Source organism: Vicia villosa, unplaced genomic scaffold, assembly GCF_029867415.1.
Source record: "Vicia villosa cultivar HV-30 ecotype Madison, WI unplaced genomic scaffold, Vvil1.0 ctg.004053F_1_1, whole genome shotgun sequence".
In the NCBI taxonomy this organism is placed as follows: Eukaryota; Viridiplantae; Streptophyta; class Magnoliopsida; order Fabales; family Fabaceae; genus Vicia; species Vicia villosa.
Window position 1 is genome coordinate 98,019 of NW_026706363.1, and position 12,617 is coordinate 110,635.

The 12,617-nt window shown below is 40.0% G+C and overlaps 1 protein-coding gene across 1 annotated transcript in view; it reads left to right on the top strand.

Annotated features, from left to right (window-relative positions):
* Positions 1–2,727: 2,727 nt before the first annotated feature.
* Positions 2,728–12,617, top strand: part of LOC131641767 (uncharacterized) — a 41,878-nt gene continuing 31,988 nt past the window's right edge. Inside the window, exons 1-2 of the mRNA XM_058912070.1 lie at positions 2,728–3,550; positions 3,644–4,072. Of these exons, the coding sequence (XP_058768053.1) occupies positions 2,728–3,550; positions 3,644–4,072 (1,252 nt within the window). The remainder of the gene's footprint in view (positions 3,551–3,643; positions 4,073–12,617) is intronic.

The window sequence follows — 12,617 nt, forward strand, 5'->3', positions numbered from 1 at the left end:
TTACGTGTCATCACGTTAATGGCTAAGGTTCCCATTTTATTTCATTTCTATCTTTTATTCAATGATTGACGAGTGTGTTTCTCAATTCTGATTGGTCCATGAATGCATTTTGTCTTATGTGACTTAAAAATCCACTTGACCGATTGATGCTGGGTTCACATATCTGCATGCTACATATAATAAACCACATGTTAAAAGAAATAATCACATGCTGTATCATAAAAACAAATAAATAATTGAAATAACAAATGAAATAAGAATGGTGAGGAGTGTGAGCGTTGGGCCTCACGTGTGCTGGGCCCTCACCCACCTTCAGATCACACCCCTTCATTGCTGGTGTACACGTTTGTAACATGGTTTGGGCCTTAGCGCCCTTGCTATTCCCACATCCCCGTTTAAGCCCAGAATTTCTGGTAATTGATTTCAGTTCATTAGAAAACTACTGATGCACCCCCCTGCTGTCTAGATTGTAGATTTTATTTTAATTTTGTTTTCTTTCAACTTTTTAACTCATAATCCTTTTTTGACCACATAAAAAATGCATAAAAATTTGTTTTAGATATTTTAGGGTATGTAAATAAGTGTCAAATTTTTGTTGAATTTTCTTAATTGTTTTAGTCCTTTAATAATTTTTTTTCACAATATAGTTGAATTTCCTTTGATTAATACTCCCTTGTAAATAACTCTTCAATAGACTTAGGAATTGATTTTTAGTCTCGATTTTTTTGTATAGAATTAATGGATGTATGTGTGCTTGTGAATAACGTTTGTTTGCTATAGTTCTCAATTTCATTTGTCGCATATTGATTTTCCTTTGCTTATTCCATGTATAAGTGTATAGTTCTAGTTTTATTTTAAATTCCTTGTATAGACAACTTAGACTAGAATTTAGAAATAGTTCCCTTCTTTCATTCTTTCCCCTTTCGACATTTAAAATACTTAATAAATATCGATGAAGATCATACCGTTACTATATTTCATAGTAGGAAGGAAATGATTGGGGTGTAGGCCCCGATGTATGTTCTTTCCTACTTAGCGGAGAAGAAATGATTGAAGTGTGAAGCTTCGATGTATTTCTTAACCGTTGTTTAGATAAACGATCGTGGTGTAGGCCTCGATGTGCATTCTCTAAATATTCACAAAAAACTCTTTTTGTATCTCCTTTACTTAGCGGAGAAGAAATGATGGAGGTGTGAAATCTCGATGTATTTCTTAACCGTTATTTAGAGAAACGATTGTGGCGTAGGCCTCGATGTGCGTTCTCTAAATATGCAAAACAAAACTCTTTTTGGTATGATCTGAGTCACAAACAAATTCCCTTAAAAAACACCAATCAAAAACACTTAAAACACTAATAAATGGTCAGATTTAAAACAAAGTAAGGAAGTGATGCGAGACCTTGTAGTGGGTTCTCGTCATCATGGAATTACCCTAAAAGATACAAACCAATCTCTCTTTTTCTTCCTTCTAAGGGCATGTTAACTCCGCTCCATTGCATCCTAGGCGATCCCTTATGCAAGAGCGTGAGCGTTAACGCCGCCCAATTAAAAAACACAAAAACAAACAGAAAATCTTTAGCCGAGCTACGGTAACTCTGATTCCTGAAAAGGATACGTAGGCAGCGGGGTAGGGCCCGTGCGAGTACAATTCTTTATTTTCCCTACATTTTGCATTCTTTTAGCATTTAGACATAGACATAGTTATACACCCTTTAGATAGAAACAAACATAGGTGGATACCATCGAGTACGATGGGCGCGAGGGGTGCTAATACCTTCCCCTCGCGTAACCGACTCCCGTACCTAGATTCTCTGGTCGCAAGACCCTGTTCCTTCCTTTGTTAGGTTTTCGGATATTCCTTTCCCTTATGGGATAAATATATTAGTGGCGACTCTGTTCATTTTTCACGAGCGTGCGACAGCTGGCGACTCTGCTGGGGATGTTGCTAGACCTGTTGCTGGTCCATCCTTAGTGAGTCGATCCTAGCCTGCGTTTGTTTGTTTATTTACTGGGTGTTTATTTGCTTTTATGTCTATACCTTGTATATATGCTTGCATGTTTATTTTTCTGCTTGCATATCATGTTTATTTCTGTCTGCACATCATGCATATGGATTATATTCTGTGTTCCTTGGGGTCTTCTGTTCTGTTTTGCAGGTTGGGTGGGATGTTCTATGAGGTAAAAGGCCCAATACCCAGGCTATGAGTGCACTTTAGGTACCCTAGGATAGAGTGGGAGCATGGTTTGTCTCGAGGTGTACGTCTCGGGATGGACCATGTGACTACGAGCAGAGTAGTGGTTTCAAACGGAGGTATTATCGTCACCCGCATCCGCGCTGTGATGATGCTTACCTTCGGGCGGACCGTATACTGCGTTTCATGACCTTACCCTGACCTAGATTCACCTGTGAGTGGGGAGGGATATACATGACAGGTACCGTTGGTGACTATTCTGTTCTGTTAGTGACTATTGTTCTTATGGCTGTGTGGCACCTATGCCGAACCTTTGACCTTATGACGTGTGATTCTGCTCAGAGACGACACAACAACTCTCTCATATTGGGAGAATCTCCATTGCATCATTTTCATCATGGCATATTTATTTTCCAAAGAAAAAAGAAGAAAATATGTAATAAAAAAAAAGGGAAAAAAGGAAAAAAGAAAATAGTATTATTTCTCATATGCATGCCATTTTTCAGGGTATCCGAGGTTATTACTTTTCACCCAGGATGGCTAACAACGTGACCGCTACCAGAGAAGCTACAAGGCGTACTCACACTTACAGTTTCCATCGCGAAGGCTTGATTCAGTTGGGGCAATTGGGTGGATTGATCACTGGTCATAATAAAACTGTGTTCACTGAGAATTACGGAAACATCTTGACTCTTTTGGACTCACACGTCGACGAATGGGGTTTATCTACTCTTCTCCAGTTCTATGATCCTGACTTGCGTTGTTTCACCTTCTCAGGCTATCAGTTGGCCCCCACTCTCGAGGAGTACTCTCACTTTCTCAATATCAAGGTTCAACACAAGGTTCCTTTCGTTTGTGTCCCAGAGAAACCGGATTTGGACAACATTGCCAACGCTCTTTATTTGAGCATAGAAGACGTCCTTGGGAATTGGAAGAAGAATGGTAACACTCATGGTTTCTATATGAGTTTCTTGGTCGAGAAGGCCCAAGAATTGGCCAACAAAAAGTTGTGGGAAGCTTTCAACGCCCTTCTGGCCGTTTTGATCTATGGGATCGTGATGTTCCCTAACATTCACAAGTTCGTTGATCTGGCCGCTATATGTCTTTTTGTGGATAAGAATCCGGTCCCTACTTTGCTAGCCGATACGTACTATTCCGTTCACTCTCGATATGGGAAAGGGGGAGCCATAAGAAATTGTTTGCCGTTGTTATACACCTGGTTTAAGTCCCACCTACCTACAAGTGGTCCTTTCATTACTTCTACTCAGAAATGGCCTCAAAGGATCACGGGGCTTACTGGAAATGACATTGTCTGGTGTCCCACCGGAATGGACGTGGAGAAAGTGATAACTAGCTGTGGTACTTTTGACAACGTTCCTCTCATAGGAACAAAAGGTGTTATCAATTATAATCCTAAGCTAGCGTTGCGTCAGTTGGGTTTTGCACTTGAAGACAAGCCTTTGGACAAAGAGATATTCGAATCCGTTTGCTTTGAAAAGGGAACCAATCCAAAGGGGCTAGAAAAAGTGAAGAGTGCCTGGAATAGCATCCATACAGATGATCAGATTTCTCTAGGTGAAAAGAATGCCGTTGCCAAACAAGCCTACACAGATTGGGTTGAAAATAGAGTTAAAGATCGCCTGTTGCCTTTCCCGAAGGTTAACCCATTGTACGAGCAGCCGCCTAAGATTCCAATTGCCACTGTGCCTGATGAGAATCGTATCCAGGTAGATATGGAATGCACCCAATTGCACGAAAAGAAGTCGGATGCGCAACCGAAACATTGTCTTATAGACCAGAAAAGAGTTGAGTTGACACACGAAGCCAAAATGCTGAAGGGAGGATCTTTTAGAGTTCAAAAGAGGGCTAGAACGGAAAAAGGTGAAAGAGACACTACTGTTATTGTCGAGGATCACCAGAAGATCCTAAAAAGGGCCATGAAAGAGGCAGAAGAGAAACTCAAGCGAGAGTACCGAGAAGACTTGAAAGCTTATAAGCTCAAGATAGAAAGGGATGCTAGAGTTGAAGTGAAGAATCTGAAAAAGAAACTGGAAGAAGAGACCACTAAAAGAATGGCAATTGAGACTCAACTGAAAGGAAGTCACCTCCGTAATGCTCGACTAACAGAAGAAAATGTCAAGCTCAGAGATCGAATGATGGGTATGGAGGACGTATCTGAAAAGGATTATCTCCCAGAATGCAAAGGATGTGACGAACTCAGGGAGTGCTGCAAGAAGCTAGATGGGCATTTGTTTCGCAAAGATGAGGTGATTTAAAGCCTTCTTAAAGGAAGAGATCGAGAAGCAACCAAGAAACTGTTTGATGAAACTAAGAAGTGGAGCGACGAGCACTTCAGACAAGGAGGACCTCTGTTTTATATTCAGATGGATTGATGTTTGAGTCTGTATGTTTCGACCACCACCAGACTTGTTGGATGGGGTCTTTTATTTCCCTTGTTGAACTATCTTGTCAATGTATGGCTTGCCCAAGTTTAAATTTCTTGTTATGAATAAAAAGAACTAGTTTCTCTTGACACTTATCTTTTGTCACATTGTTAGCTATTCTGGATCAATATTAAATCTTGGATACTCTGAAAATGGCACATCACGTCATACGCACACATGCACTCATACATTCACATTATCACATTGCATTTTTCAGGTTATTGTACAAGAAACTAATTGGGGTCCCTTTCAGCAACAGATTTCTTTTCCGACGACGAAGCTGACTTCCTTACATCCTTACCGCACCAGAAACAACGAGAAGAGAATCATGGAACAATTTGAACAGAATCAAGCTGCCCTCCGTAGGGATATGGATGTTATGGGGGAAAGAATGGCCCAACTTATGGAGACTCTCCATGCCGTTGTTCAAGGACAGGATGAACTCAGAAAGAGTGTCGCTAGTTTGGTCAAAGATACTCCTACCAATTCTGCTGACGGAGGGGTGAAAACTAAAGAGACTCCTATTAATGAGACACTGAAAGTAGTGGACGACCACCACGAGGTTATTGACCTTGAACATGATCTTACTGCTGAGTTGACTGAGACCGCTAAGATGTACCAAGCTCTTGAAGAACGCCTTAAGGCCGTTGAGGTTGCTAAAACTTCGAGTTTTAACACTGCTGCTATGTGCTTGGTACCTGGGATTGTTATTCCCCCGAAGTTCAAGGTGCCAGATTTTGATAAGTACAAGGGAGTTACCTGCCCAGAGACTCACATTCGTTCCTACTGCCGTAAGATGGCCGCTCACGCTGAGAACGAACCTCTGCTTATGCACTTCTTCCAGGATAGTCTCACTGGAGCCCCGTTGGAGTGGTATATGAAACTCGAGAGGTCTAATGTCAGTACTTGGGGAGAACTTGTTGATGCCTTCTTGAAACAATACCACTACAATACTGCTATGGCTCCTAGCCGTGCCCAGCTGCAAAATATGTCACAGAAATCTGAAGAGTCTTTTAAGGAATACGCCCAGAGGTGGCGTGAACTTGCTGCTCGAGTCCAACCTCCTTTATTGGACCGAGAGTTGATTGATCTGTTTATGGGGACTCTGAAAGGGCCGTATCTTCAGCACATGGTTAGTAATACTTCTCCTTCCTTTTCGGATGCGGTCATCATTGGTGAGAGGGTTGAGAACTGTGTCAAAGCTGGTACCATTCAAGGTGTTACTAATCCTAGTAACTCAAGTGGTAATGGTAAGAAGCCGTATTCTGGGTTTGTGAAGAAGAAGGAAGGTGAGACTAGCACCGCTTCTGTTGACCAAGGCCGAGCTCCTGCATATTCTGCTGTTCCACCTCCTTATTATCCGATGCCTTATGCTGTTCCTGGTTCGTATGTCCCTCAAGCATACGCTGCTGCTCTTCCACAACCATGGATGGCGCCCCAACAGCCTTTCGTACCACAACAACAAGCTGCTGCCCCTCAGAGTCGTCAACAGAACCCTAGGCCTCAAGGTCAAAGGGGCCCGCAAAGAACAAGATTCCAAGATAGGCGTATCGATCCGGTTCCGATGTCATATGCTCAGCTTCTCCCTCAGTTGCTTGCTGGTCAATTGGTACAACTCCGTGAACTTGGACCTCCACCTAGTCCTCTCCCTCCCGGTTATGATGTTAATGCTCGATGTGAATTTCATTCAGGGGCTCCAGGCCATACTATTGAAAAGTGTAGAGCATTCAAATTGAAGGTTCAGGATCTCCTTGACGACAAGCTTATCTCGTTCGCTCCTACTGGTCCTAATGTGCAGAATAATCCTATGCCTCCTCATGCTGGTACGACCAATGCTATTGAGTTATGTGATGATCAGATCCTGGTAAATGATGTTAATGAGGTTAGGATGCCGCTAGCAGTTATCAGAGAGTATCTTATGCAACAAAAGGTTTTGTGTGAACTACATGACTACTGTTTGCAATGTTCTTCTAATCCTGAGGAGTGTACTAGGCTGAGAGAAGAAATCCAGGAATTAATGGATGAAGGTGTTCTTGGAGTGGAAAGGGTCGTTCTTGTCGAAGATGTGGCTACTTTAGAGATCCCTTACTACCCTGCTGAGATATCAAAGACTCAGGACACTTCTTTGGTCATTCATGCTCCGAGTACTCCTTTGGTCATTCAGGCTCCGAGGACTCCGTTGGTTATTCAGGTTCCAAATGGTCCTTCGACTCCTTCAACTTCGTCTCTTGTTCCCTCTCCTGTGAATGATTCTAAGGCTGTTCCTTGGAGTTATAATGCCGTGTATATTCAAGGGAAGAAGTTTGACTGTCCTCCAGTGGGTAATTCTAGCATCACTAATATTACTGGCACTAGTGGCATTACTCGCAGTGGGCGGATCTTTGCTGCCCCTCCTCCGCCTCTTAAAGAGACCAATAAAGAGACTAGTACACAAGTAAAAGGAAAGCAAGTTGTTGTTGATCCTCCTGTAACACGTAATGCCCAAGATGCCGAGCAACTCTTGAAAATCATCAAGAAAAGTGATTACAAAGTGATTGACCAACTTGATCAGACCCAAGCCAAGATCTCCATCTTGTCTCTCTTGGTACATTCTGAAGCTCATCGTGATGCTCTGATGAAAGTTCTGGCTTCCGCTCATGTGACTCAAGACATTACTGTGCCTCAGTTTGAAGGGGTTGTGACCAACATTGCTGCTGGTAATTGTTTGGGTTTTTCTGATGATGAGCTTCCACCTGAGGGTAGAGCACACAACAAAGCATTACATATCTCCGTCAAGTGTCTGGATGCTGTGTTGTCTCGAGTTCTGATTGATACAGGTTCTTCTCTTAATGTGATGCCCAAGGCCGCGTTGTTTAAGCTGAGTATGGATGGGATTATGATGAGACCATGCACTATGAGTGTTAGAGCATTTGATGGTTCTAGAAGGTCCGTAGAAGGAGAAATTGATCTGCCTGTCTTGATTGGTCCTCACATGTTCTACATTGCCTTCTACGTTATGGATATAAACCCTTCATACACTTGCCTCTTGGGTCGTCCTTGGATTCATGCTGCCGGAGCTGTGACATCTACTCTCCACCAGTGTTTGAAATTTGTTGTGAATGACAAGATTGTTGTGATCACTGGTGAAGAGGATTTGATAGTCAATAATCTGGCATCATACCGTTATGTTGAAGTGGAGGGAGAGATACAAGAGACACCTTTTCAAGCCTTAGAGATTGTGTCGGTTGATAAACTCCCCGTGGTTGAGAATAAGAAGGAACTCGGAGCGCCCCTCTCGTCTCTAAATGATGCTAAGGCTTTCTTAGAAGCTGGTACTCCCCATAGTGCTTGGGGCAAGCTGATTGATGTTCAAGAGAAGCGAGACAAGTATGGCCTTGATAAGTGCCAAAATGTTGTTATTTTGAGTATATAATTGTGGCACTTATCGATTCTATTCATTCCGTTTTTGTAATAAAATCCCCACTTTTGTGTATATATTCACATTATTTAGTTTTTATATGTTTTATATACCGTTTAATAGTTTTTCCTTTGTTTTTATAGGTATTCATGCTTATTGGAGCCTCGAGGAATAAAGTGTCGAAGGCACGGCTCCGATTGTGCGATTTTGGATCAAATAAGCAAGTTTTGTGCAGAGAGCGCCGCTGAGCGGCGTGTAAGCGCGCTTTCCAGGGGCGAACCAAATTTCCCTGGCCGCTAAGCGGTGACTCTGGTCGCTAAGTGGAGGCTTGTTTACTGTTCTTGATATTTTTGTAATACGTGTAGTCCGCTAAGCGAGATTTGGCCGCTAAGCGGCCGTAGCAGAAAATGTGTTTATATTCTTTCATTTGAACCATTTCTAGGGTATGGTTTTGGAGAGTTTTTGGTTCCAACTCCATCATTTTCATTCTTAGATTAGTATTAGCTTAGAAAACAACACTGGGTCATGCACTTGGAAGATCGGAGGTGGATTTCTCATCAACCGGAGCTGACAACCCGCGAGATGTTTGGTTTATCTTCTCTATTCTCTGTGTATTTATTTTGTGTTGGGTTTGTTTGTATAGTTACTTGAATCTTATGTATATTTACCGATTATAATGTTATGTTTAACTTGCTTTACAAATCTGTGTTGATATTGTTCTGGATTTTTGCTCTGTGCTGAAGATTTGAGATGCTTTAGAGATAAACTGCTTGAATCTTTATCTAGGATGATTATCTGTTGGTTCTGAACTCTAGAGATAGATTTAGAGCTAGCATTCACCGATGGTATCTGTTCTTAATGCTTTCGTGTTTGAGCGGCGCGCGAGAGATCGCCGACGCGAGAATACGGATGTTCTCGCGACTTTGCGTTAGAGATAACCTTAGTTGTGAGATTACCTCGTTTGTGCTCCAGAGATGGACGCTTATGTGAGAGATACGTGATGACATAGATGAGTATTGTAGGTTGAGTATACGAGTTGGTAAGTGTATGTTTGTGAAGAGTGAATGTATTTACATTCCTGATAAGTTATTTCTCTTCTAAGAATGTGTTTATTCTTTTCATGTCTATATCTTTGTTTACTTTTTGCTCATTCAAACCCAAGCTCGAAACCATAGAAACTATTGAATGGCATCTCTCCATCTCTGTGGACGATAATTCCCGGATCAATATTTCCAAATCTTTCTTTTGTTGCTTGCCCTATACTGCATTCAACAAAATGGCGCCGTTGCCGGGGATGGTTTGATTGCATCGCAATAGTTTCCATGGTCTAGAGCTTTGTATATATCGTATATATTGTATAGTTTCACTTGTATATATATTTACTTGTATATGTTTACTTGTTTATGTTCACCATATAAGTTTACTTGTATATGTTACATATAATTATACTTTTATTGGTGAATGTTGGTGAAACATGTTGATCTCGGATTAGCTATTTCCTTACAATTCTTCACTTTTCAACTTGTGCATCCAACATTCACCAACTTTCTCTTTGTGTATGTTAATAGTTATATGTGTTTCATGTTTGTATATATGTGTTTGTTCATGTACATATTTGTATACTTGTGTTTTCCTTTATGTTCGTATAATCATTGTATATATTTGTACCTGTAACGTTTGTTGAGTGTTTGGTTAGGACACTTTTTTTAGGTCTGTGCGGTGAGACTTCACCATGGCATGACAAGAGGAGGCTACTTTCCAAACACCGAAACAATAAAGGCGTCGAGCTAACGACGTAAAACAAGCGCTTGTTGGGAGGCACCCCAACGGTTGTTAAGTTTTGGTTATTTTTATGTTTAAGAGGTATTTAGGTGAAGTGGAGGAAAATTAGAACAGCTATTTCTGTTCTGATTTTTCTGGTTTTTTCTGTCATCGCTAAGCGAGCCTAGCTCCGCTAAGCGATGACAGTAAAATTTTGTTTTCTTGCTTTATACCAGTGGGGTTCCCATTCCACTTGGTTCACTCATTTTTCCCACTATCACCAAGGCTAATTAATAGTAGATACTAGTTTTATTTTTCTAATTCTTGTATTGGTTGTTTGTACTCAAATTTTGTTCGGTAATTCGAAGATTTTTGAGGTGATTTTCCAAAGCTTGAGTGTTTCAACTTGCGGATGTATGGTAGGATATTGTTTTTGAAGTTGTATCATTCAAGGTACTCATTTATCGCTTTCTATAGCATAGCATGTTTAGGAAACTTTTCATTTGTACAATTACCATACCATTCATTCTTTTGCATTACTTGCTTATTGATTGAATCACTTTAGTTCCCAAACCATAAATGTGAGGAAGCTTTCCATTGTTCATATATGCTGGAGGCCACAATCTTTGTTTTAACTGGATTTTATTATGCTTAATCTTTTGTTTATGTTGATTTTATGAAAGCATGAAAAGGATCAAGGCATTTTGTTTCATTTTGAGCACAACCACCAAAACCAAATAGTCAATTCACCTTGTGAGTGTGTGATCATTTGTTAACCCTTTTGAGCCTTTTTGTCAATATCCATGTTGTTTTTGCTAAATGCTTATTTTAGAGTGTTTAGTTCTCATTTTTGCATGGATGATTGATTCTTTTTTTTCTTGAACCCTCAACCATGATTTTTGGTATGAATTTTTACCTTGCCTTAGAAAGTAGGGAGTATTCAAATGATGGTGTGGTTGAATTCAAGTTGGGGAGAAAAATGATTATGCACTTATTTGGTTGTTTCTATGAGGTTGAAAAGAAAGAAGAAAAAAAGAAAAAAATGTGAAAAGAAAAGAAAAAGAAAAAAAAAAAGAAGAGAAAAAGTTTTGAAAAACAAAAAGAAAAGAGAAGCTAATAATTGTGCTAATAAGTATTGTGATTGGTTTGAGAAACTTGTGATTATGGAAGAAGTTTGATCGGAATTGTGTTGTTTGAATCTTTGGTGGATTGATCACTCCCTTAGGTTTAGGCAAATTTTTGTTTCGATTAGCCTTAGGACATATCCCTTGTTTGTTAACCAAGCCACATTACAACCTTGAAAAGTCCTTGTGATTCTTGTTTTTATATCTTCAATGTGATTTTTGGATGAATGCATAATTTAATCTTTTGTTTGCAAGATTGTTGGATGAGTGTTAAAAGTCCTTCACCTTTGTGTGTTCTTCATCCATTGATGAATTTTTGCTAGGTGTGATTCATGATGTGAGCTTGTATTGTGTTAGAATGTTTTGTATGCTTTTTGTACTTAGGATTAGTTTCATTTACATGTTGTTGTTGTAGTATAGTGGTAAGTATTTACTTTGTTTATACGTTTTTGTATTGAACCATACATTTGTTTTTGGTTTTCAAAACTTGTTGATTCACAATTCTTTGGTTTATTACTTTTGATTCTTTGATTTATTTGACATTGTTTGAGGACAAACAAAGTTTTAAGTTGGGGAGAGTTTGATAAGTGCCAAAATGTTGTTATTTTGAGTATATAATTGTGGCACTTATCGATTCTATTCATTCCGTTTTTGTAATAAAATCCCCACTTTTGTGTATATATTCACATTATTTAGTTTTTATATGTTTTATATACCGTTTAATAGTTTTTCCTTTGTTTTTATAGGTATTCATGCTTATTGGAGCCTCGAGGAATAAAGTGTCGAAGGCACGGCTCCGATTGTGCGATTTTGGATCAAATAAGCAAGTTTTGTGCAGAGAGCTCCGCTGAGCGGCGTGTAAGCGCGCTTTCCAGGGGCGAACCAAATTTCCCTGGCCGCTAAGCGGTGACTCTGGTCGCTAAGCGGAGGCTTGTTTACTGTTCTTGATATTTTTGTAATACGTGTAGTCCGCTAAGCGAGATTTGGCCGCTAAGCGGCCGTAGCAGAAAATGTGTTTATATTCTTTCATTTGAACCATTTCTAGGGTATGGTTTTGGAGAGTTTTTGGTTCCAACTCCATCATTTTCATTCTTAGATTAGTATTAGCTTAGAAAACAACACTGGGTCATGCACTTGGAAGATCGGAGGTGGATTTCTCATCAACCGGAGCTGACAACCCGCGAGATGTTTGGTTTATCTTCTCTATTCTCTGTGTATTTCTTTTGTGTTGGGTTTGTTTGTATAGTTACTTGAATCTTATGTATATTTACCGATTATAATGTTATGTTTAACTTGCTTTACAAATCTGTGTTGATATTGTTCTGGATTTTTGCTCTGTGCTGAAGATTTGAGTTGCTTTAGAGATAAACTGCTTGAATCTTTATCTAGGATGATTATCTGTTGGTTCTGAACTCTAGAGATAGATTTAGAGCTAGCATTCACCGATGGTATCTGTTCTTAATGCTTTCGTGTTTGAGCGACGCGCGAGAGATCGCCGACGCGAGAATACGGATGTTCTCGCGACTTTGCGTTAGAGATAACCTTAGTTGTGAGATTACCTCGTTTGTGCTCCAGAGATGGACGCTTATGTGAGAGATACGTGATGACATAGATGAGTATTGTAGGTTGAGTATACGAGTTGGTAAGTGTATGTTTGTGAAGAGTGAATGTATTTACATTCCTGATAAGTTATTTCTCTT